The sequence below is a fragment of the Apaloderma vittatum genome, unplaced genomic scaffold (genome assembly GCF_000703405.1).
Source record: "Apaloderma vittatum isolate BGI_N311 unplaced genomic scaffold, ASM70340v1 scaffold5467, whole genome shotgun sequence".
Lineage (NCBI taxonomy): Eukaryota > Metazoa > Chordata > Aves > Trogoniformes > Trogonidae > Apaloderma > Apaloderma vittatum.
The window spans coordinates 1,804-11,114 of NW_009726545.1; the positions used below are offsets into that span (position 1 = coordinate 1,804).

Genomic DNA, 9,311 nt, shown 5'->3' on the forward strand with positions numbered 1-9,311 from the left:
AAGTGTGATGCTTCACATCCAGCCACTCCCCTTTCTCTTTCAGGAAGGACACTGAGGAACTGGAAAGTGGCAGGGGTCCACAGCACACAGTATGAGAAGAGACATTGGAATAACAGGATTTGTTTAGTCTTTCTCTAGATCTTGAGTAGTTTTTCAGTTTTCTGCCATTTAGGACCACGCCACCAGCTTCTCAGTGTGGTCTGGATCTTTGACTCTTGCCATTTGAGGTAGTAAAGTAGCAGATCGCAATAGTAGATACTTTTTCTGAACGATTCACAGTATGGAGAGTGAGATACAGTCTTAGAGCAGTAAATTCCTGGTGTCTTTAGCTGTAGTCAGGAAATGGATGCAGGATTGAGTCCCTAGCTGCAGGGTCTGCAGAATGTCTTAACCTATTATACATTGTTAATGCTGAAGCTTTGTCATCTGTTTTTTTCCAATGCAGTGGGCTGTGGGACTCTTACAGTCCACAACATTGTTATGTTGAGATAACTTTTTTTATAAGCCATCATGAAGCTAACTTTGTGACCTTACTTACAGTAATAATTCAGTAATTTGTTATTAAATGTTCTTCAGAAGAATAGCCTTGTGATCTGTCACAGTCTAATGTTACTATGTTGTTACTGGTATAATGAATGTTATGATAACATTTGCATTCATTTGGAATGTGTGCATTTCTCTAAGAAATTGAATGCATCACTCGACCAGAGAGCTTTCTTGGGGGGTCACCATGCTAAATAAAAATACTGTCAAGCTTTCTCTTTTGTTATGAACCTGAAATTTGCTGAACTTTTCTTCTGTTTGATTAACAGGTAATGCTTTGCCACAAGACATAACATGTTTGGCAGCAGACCGCATGTTGATATTTGCTTCATATGACAATATTCTCCATGCCTTTGCCAGGAACAAAGAGGTTTTTATCAGTTTACCTATTGCTTAGTAGTACAAAACAGTTGTGTGGTGTTTGTGGTTACTATTTTCAAGACACTTAATTTTCTGCCAGTGTCTGTTTCAGTACATATTCAGTACCTTCAATTTTAGTGAAACAAAACCTGTAGAACAAGGATTTAAAAGCTTAAAATAGGATAATAAGAGCAAATTCTGAAATGCCTGACCTGTATTTGATGTATTTATTATAATAAGTAGTTACTTAAAAATAAATTGTTAACTCAAGTAAGTGAAGTTAAATGAAACTAAGTAATTAAAAAATGTAGTTAAAATATTTTTGCCAATGGTTTTAAATATCAAAGAAAATTACATATCTTTCACTTAAAGTTGTGTGGCCCTTCTGGGTATTTTATTTAAACTTGCTTCTGACATGTTAGCAGTCCTCAAGTATTGTTTTAACATGATACACTACTTCAGTAGCTTATACTGAAAACATTTCTATTATTCTGAAATTATAGGTAGTTCATACCTACAAAGGCCACAAGGCAAGGATACACCTTCTGCAGCCTTTTGGTGATCATGTCATCTCTGTGGATATTGATAATGTTCTTATTGTTTGGAACATACAGTCAGAAGGTGAGAGACACTTTATTTTTGTTACTACTTTATAGGGTGGCATTGTTAAACATCCAGTAATTTATTTTAAAAAGGTGTTTTTTAATATAGTTTGTTCTTAGAATCCTTAAATGATAGTGCTTCTTAAATGGTAACCTGATGTCCTAATCTTGCAGTAATTTTTCAGGATGAATCCTGCACCACATGCAGAGACCCATTGAAGACCCATTAAAGTTCCATATAGATATAAAGAGATTTGCTAATACGGAAGTAGCATTTTAGTGTTGTGTTTTCTGGTAGAGACTGTGGCACCATCTCTGAAATCCTGTAGTTCCTTGGTATTTACCAGTCTATGTAAGACTAAATTCTTACAACTAATCTTTTGGTAGTGTTGGAATCTTCTCATGTCATTGCAAAGTGCTTTAATGAAATCGTGTTTCAGTGCCCTGATTTTTTTCCTTTAGAAAGCATTATCATGGGTGTGACCAATGTCATTCCCTGGATGCTGGGTCTGAAAAAGTGGTTGCAGACAGGCTTTAGAGATCTGAAGTTGCTATAACAAACAAAAGGCATGCTAGTCAGACGAGATGTTTTGCTCAGGCAAGAGCAGGAATCCTTCAGAAAGATAGAAATCACTACAGCTTTGCCAGCATTGTTGTGCTAGGTAGGCTTATAGGGAAAAATATATCTTAAAGCCAACAGATGTTAGAATTAAGCAAGTGTAGCGTGTCCTATTAAGCATTAGCTAATCATTTAATGCAAGAAACACCAGTTATGGGATTTATACAGAGTAAACATCGGTTCTGCCTTTACATTTGCAAGGGATGGTAAATCTGCACATTTGTAGGGATAGGCATGCTAACATTGTTTCTTAATTTTATTTTATTTTTTTTTTTGCAGAGGAGTATCTTCAAGTGGATTTTGATAAGGCAACTTTTGCAGTTTCTGCAATTCTGCATCCCAGTACCTATTTGAATAAAATTCTCCTTGGGAGTGAGCAAGGGAGCTTGCAGCTATGGAATATAAGATCCAAGTAAGATTCTTAATAGCTGGGTTATACTTCATGCTCCAAATAGTTCAGTAGGCAACAAATAATGCTTTCAAGTACGGTAGGTTTTGAACATGGAACGTTTTACTGAGTCCTTTGGCACAAGTTTTCAGTTGGTCTATCTCCAGGAACAAAGAATGTTGCTGCTCCCTGAATGCTGATGCCTTTCAAGTTGTGTGTTGTTTTCTCACAGATGTCAGGGGCTGTTCAGAAATTATTATTTTTTAATTACAGTTGGATTTTTTTTAACTTCTTGGAATTACAGAGATTTCCCATGAAAATAATTAAAATAATAGCAAATGCATGTTCAGGCCTTCTGCCTCCCTTCTTCCAAGCTTAATTTTTTGGTTGTTACAGGTCCAAGGAAGTGCTGGCAGGTAGTGACAAAGTGATTACTAGCATTTGATCCTTAAGTAAGAGATGTGTAGACATGTAGTTGAATCTAAACATGTCCCAGTAAAGCACAATCTATAATGGCAGTATTTCATACCTACCACAATCAGCTACTTTTATGAAAGTTACAGCTATGGTGAACTTACCTACATGTTGAGAAAATGTACATACTGTAAATAAGTGTTAACTCAACTTGCATAGCTCAGTGTTTTATTCTCATAACTACTGTATACTTTTCAGTGATGTTATTACTAATTTCTTATTACATAGTCTAATGTTTTGGAAATGCCATGTAGTCTGCATAAATTAAGAAATAGGAATAACCTAAAAATACAGAAAAGTAAGTGTCTCATAGTTACATCTCTTCAATGCCTGTCGCAGCATCTGAGATGTAATACATCCTAGATGACAAAAAGCCTTCCTTGTGTGGCTTAGTTGCTCTTCTAGTTGTGTAAAAGACTTAAGTTACTGCTTTCAGCAATGTTGCTGGGTTAAGCAATTTCTATTTTAGGCTGTTTTTTCCCTACATAGATTATTTTGTAGATAGGTATGGGCACAGTCAGACAACAAAGTAAATTGAAAGAACTGAGGAGAAAGTTTGGTGGTCTCTGTCAAGAAAGTAAAATAAGAGGTGTTTAACACATGGCTGCTAGCAGTCTTCTGAGAATAACAACCTTTATCTGTAGTGATGGAATTTTTCTTTAATCATGTCAGCTCTAAATACTGTCTTCATAATTTCACTCCTGGTAAGGGTAGTCACTTGGTGATAAAAGTTCTGCTTCACATTTTAGTTGTTACCATTTCAGAAAGAAACAAGATGGAGTACGCTTGTAGTATCCGTTGGCGTCTTCATTTAGGGAAGTTACTCTGCAAACAAAGGATTTGTTTTTATTAGAATTTGAACTAAGACTGGCTTTTTTTGTTGTTACTAAGAGTTCTGAAGAGGTGTGTTCAGAGCTGAAATGTATGGGGAGCAACTGGTGTAGAAGGGATCTTCTGCTCTATTTGTGTTACATAATTATGTCACCTTTAAGGTATTATTAGTGCATGACACTAACTTTTTCAGTTAAAAATAACCATAAGTTTTATTTTTAACTGTACTTATTAGCATCACTTATTCTTAAATTCAACTGATTTATAAGTACAAAAAGCTGACATACTTTTCTCTGTAAATGCATATAAAGAGTCCGTTGTGTTGTGGAAAATCCCCAAGGGTTAACTGATTTATGTTTTTTGTTTGTTTTCCAGCAAACTCTTATACTCATTTCCAGGATGGCACTTAGCGGTCACAACTCTTGAACAAGTTAGTATTTTTGGTACCTTATTTTCTTACATAACTTTTCAAGAATAGCAGGTTAAATATCATTGTCTAAAATTACAGCAATAAAGCCAACTTGTATTCTCTCAGGTGATTTTAATAACCCTCTCCTGAACATTTTAGGCATTGAAGAAAGGTAGACTTTAAGGCTTATTATCTGCACTTCCTCCATTCCTAGTTCATTGCATTTAGTATCTTAGCTGTTTTATGCTGATCACATCTGAAATCTGAGTGATGTCATGAATTCACAGAAACGGTTTGCTTGCAAGGTGCTTGCGGATCGTGTGACTTCTGTTATACTGGTAGCTTATTTATCTCCAAAACAAAATAAATTTATTTTAAAAATATAGATTTTGCTGATTCAGGGAAAGATTTTGTAATTGTATTTGCTATGGTTTTGTTGATAAAAAAATTAATTAAAACTTACTGGTAGCAGTGATAACAGCTTTGACAAGGAACTGCAGTTGCCCTAGGTAAAACGTCTAGCTATGGGAGTTTGTGGTACGTTTAGTGGTCTACTAGAACTACTGAAAACTTCTAAGTGAGGTGTTTTTGAAAGGAGTTCCAATTCACGGAAACAGAGTTGTTCCATCCAGTGGCGACTTAAGGGCAAAACCTTGGATTTCTCATTTTTTGTTTAGATTTATCAGGTGTCCAGTCATGTGTTAAGGCAATATAGCTAGAAGATCTCATGTGAGATGCCTTGTTTCTTTACTGTTTGTCCTGGACTTAGATGCATTGCTTGGTATTAGCAGTGTAGCAACAGGCTTTTCCTTTTTCATTTCGGTAGCTGTAAAATTTTTCTTGCAGGCTCCGGCAGTAGATGTTGTTGCAGTTGGTCTTGTATCTGGTCATATCATTGTACATAATATTAAATTTGACGAAACTCTGATGAAGTTTCAGCAAGACTGGGGTCCCATCACAGCAATATCTTTTCGTACAGGTAAGTCAGCATTTTTAGTGAAAACATGTATAAAATCACTGAAATAAAATGGAAAGTAGGAAAATATGTTTTGTAAAAGTATTTCAGAATCAAAATTTGGGCTGAGAGTTTTAGTTTTCAAAGGCTGCAGATAACCAGGAAAAGTTACCAGTAAGAGAGATCATGCATCTTCATCATATGGTTTTACAGCGTTTTCTTGTGTATGGACTCAGTACACAGAAGGCACGACATACAGTGCTCTTTTTTTCGAAGAAAAGTAGGTCAGTTTGTTTTTAATGTGCCAAGAGCTAACACAATACACAATTATTAGTGCAGAGTGATCAGTACACTGTAAGTTAGTATCGAGTACTACTTCTCAGTAGTGTTTTCTCCCACGGAAACAAAGTTGGAATGTTCATAGTTGGGTGACTACTGAATGGATGGTACTGGAGAACACTTGTTTATATTCACAGCTTTTTATTTTTTTTGTCCCATGACTATGTACTAATCACTAAAACTAGTTACAATAATGTTGATCCTGCTCTTGATATGGAATATAAAGTCATTTGAATAGACAAACTTGCAAATCTTAATATAGATTGGTGCAGACCCTGTTGAGGAAGATGCTATTGCAGGTTGGTATTAAAAATTGAGAGGTGGAAACAGTGCCTTTTTATGTCAGCCGTTTAACTCCATATTAATAAAGGTAAATAAATTCCACTGCCCAATTGAATGTGGGGCTTACAGATATACTCTATTCATTCTGTTCCTGTCTTTATAGCTAGGAAATGTAGTGAAAATGTAACCTGATTGTTTTGAACTCAGCTACTCCTCCTAATCTGCGTAAAGAGCTCTTTATTTAAATTAAAGTAACTTGGCAAATTTCTATGTCTGTAAAGCTTTACCAAAAAGCAAACCCTAGGCTCGTCTGTTTTAATTACTTATGATGTGTGTTCTTGCAAGTTGGAAACAGTGTTTTTCTTTGTATCAGAAGTAGTATGGCGAGCAGGAGTAGAGAAGTGATTGTCCCCCTGTGCTTGGCATTGGTGAGGCTGCTCCTTGAAGTCACAGAACTGCCTAGATTGGAAGAGATGTATAAGATTGAGTCCAGCCATTAAACACTGCCAAGTCCTCATCTAAACCGTATCCCTAAGCACTATGTCTACATGACTCCTGAATACCTCCAGGACACCTCCAGTGACTCCACCACTGCCCTGGGCAACTAATTCCAATGCCTGATAACCCTTTCAGTGAAGAAATTCTTCCTAATATTCAATCTAAACCTCCCTTGGCACAACTTCAAAGCATTTCCTCTTTTCCTATCACTAGTTACTTTGTTGAACAGACTGATCCCTGCTCTCTGCAACCTCCTTTCAGGTAGTTGTGGAGAGTGGTAAGATGTCCCCTCAACCTCCTTGTATCCAAGCTAAACAACCCCGGTTCCTTCAGCCTCTCCTCATAAGACTTGTGCTCTAGACCCTTCATCAACTCTGTTACCCTTTGGACATGCTCCAGCACCTCAATGTTTTGTAGCAAGGGGCCCAAAATTGAACACAGGGTTTGAGGTGTGGCCCTACCAGTGTCGAGTATGGGGATAAAATCACCTCCCTCGTCCTGCTGGCCACACTATTTCTGACCCAGGCCAGGATGTCGTTGGCCTTCTTGGCCACCTGGGCACACTGGTGGCTCATGTTCAGCTGGCTGTCCATTAACACCCCCAGATTCCTCTCTGCTGGGGAGCTTTACCGCCACTTCTCCCCAGGCCTGTAGCGCTGCTGGGCGTTCTTGTGATCAGAGTGCAGAATCTGGTATTTGGCCTTATTGAAACTCATACACTTAGCCTTGGCCCATCAGCCTCGAGACCTGTGTTCAGTTTTGAGGTGCGGGGAGCATGTTCAGAGCAGTGAAATTGATGAAGGATGTAGAGCACATGTGCCATGAGGAGCAGCTGAAGGAACTGGGTTTTTTTAGCCTGGAGTAGACCTGGGGGAGATGTTATCACTCTACAACTACTTGTAGCGAGATGGAGGTTGCTCTCTTCTTTCAAGTAACAAGCAATAAGACGAAATCTGATATCCTTCTATGAGGACGTGACTAAATGGGTAGATGAAGGGAGAGCAATGGATGTCATATACCTTGACTTCAGTAAGGCTTTCGATACTATCCCCCATAACATCCTCGTAGGTGAACTCAAGAAATGCGGGAATAATGATTGAACTGTGAGGTGAATTGTGAACTGGCTCAGCAACAGAGTTCAGAGGGTTGTGATCAGGGGCACAGAGTCAAATTGGAGGCCTGTGGCCAGTGGTGTTCCCCAGGGATCAGTGCTGGGTCAAATTTTGTTCAATATCTTCAATGACCTGGATGAGGGGATAGAGTGCACCCTCAGCAAGTTCACTGGTGATACAAAACTGGGAGGGGTGGCTGACACCCAGGAAGGCTGTGCTGCCATCCAGAGAGATCTAGACAGGCTGGACAGCTGGGTAAAGGGGAACCTTATGAAGTTCAGTGAGGACAAGTGTGGAGTCCTGCATGTGGGGAGGAATAACACCAGGCACCAGTACAGATTAGGGTCATCCTGCTGGAAAGCAGCCCCATGGAGAAAGACCTTGGAGTCCCAGTGGGCAGTGAGTTGTCCATGGGACAGCAACGTGCCCTTGTGGTCAAGAGGGCCAGTGGGATCCTGGGGTGTATTAAGAAAAGTGTGTCCAGCAGGTTTAGGGAGGTTCTTCTCCCCCTCTATTCTGCCCTGGTGAGACCACACCTGGAATAGTGTGTCCAGTTTTGGGCTCCCCAATTCAAGAGAGACAGGGACCCACTGGAGAGAGTCCAACGGGGAGCTATGAGGATGATGAAGGGACTTGAACATCTCTCCTATGAAGAGAGACTGAGAGAACTGGGGCTGTTTGGTGTTGAGAAGAGACGGCTGAGAGGGGATCTTGTTAAAGTATATAAATATCTGAGGCGTAGGTGTCAAGAGGAAGGAGACAATCTCCTGGTGCCCAGCAATAGAACAAGAAATAATGGGATTAAGTTAGAACACAGGAAGTTACACCTCAACATGAGGAGAAACTTCTTTACTGTGAGGGGGACAGAGCATTGGAACAGGCTGCCCAGAGAGATTGTGGAGTCTCCTTCTCTGGAGAACTTCAAAACTCACCTAGATGTGTACCTGTGTGGCCTGCCCTAGGGGATTGTGCTCTGGCAGGTGGGTTGGACTCATTGATCTCTAGAGGTTCTTTCCAACTCCTAACATCCTGTGATTCTATGAAAGGAAAGGACCTCAGGTTGTGCCAGGGAAAGTTTAGATTGGCTGTTGGGAAATATTTCTTCACCGAAAGAGTTGTCAAGCGTTGGAACAATCAACACAGAGAAGTGGTGCAGTCACCATCCCTAAAGGCATTTAAAAGATGAGTAGACGTGGTGCTTCAGGACGTGGTTTAGTGTTCCACCTGGCATTGCTAAGTTAATGATTGGACTCAATCTTAAAGATTTTTTCCAACCTAAATGATTCTGTGATTCTGTAATTCTTCTCTTGGAGGAAGAAGACTAGTTAAGAATTACGCAGGGTATTTACTGGAATTTTGTCTTGATATGCTAAGTTTTAAAACTTACTTGAATATATGTATAGCCATCATACTTAAGAAGTCATGGCAGCCTGATGAGGTTCCCACAGACTGGAGAAGGGTAAACTTAGTCCCCATTTTTAAAAAAATGGGAAGCAAAGAAACCCCAGGGAGCTACAGACCAGTCAGCCTTACCTCTGTGCCAGGCAAAATTATGGAACAGATTCTCCTGGTAGCCTTACTAAGGCACAAGAAAAACAATGAAGTGGTTGGTGACAGCCAACATGGCTTCACTAAGGGCAAGTCGTGCCTAACTAGTTTGGTGGCCTTCTATGGCAAAGTTACAGTGCTGATTGACATAGGAAGAGTGACTGATGTCATTTACCTGGACTTGTGCAAGGCATTACACCATCCCATCCTTGTCTCTAAAATGGAGAAATGTGGATTTGGCGGATGGACTGTTCGGTGGATAAAGAACTGGCTGGAAGGTCACACTCAAAGAGTTGTGGTCAGTGACTCAATGTCCATGTGGACACCAGTGACAAGCAGAGTTCCCAACAA

At 39.6% G+C, this 9,311-nt stretch overlaps 1 protein-coding gene across 1 annotated transcript; it reads left to right on the forward strand.

Annotated features, from left to right (window-relative positions):
• Positions 1–812: 812 nt before the first annotated feature.
• On the forward strand, positions 813–5,205 carry WDR36 (WD repeat domain 36; the record flags this gene model as incomplete). Its single annotated transcript, XM_009873312.1, has 5 exons — positions 813–913; positions 1,407–1,524; positions 2,404–2,536; positions 4,193–4,247; positions 5,073–5,205. Coding segments are annotated over 5 exons (540 nt in total), but the record flags the coding sequence as incomplete, so codon positions are not given.
• Between the last annotated feature and the right edge of the window lie 4,106 nt (positions 5,206–9,311).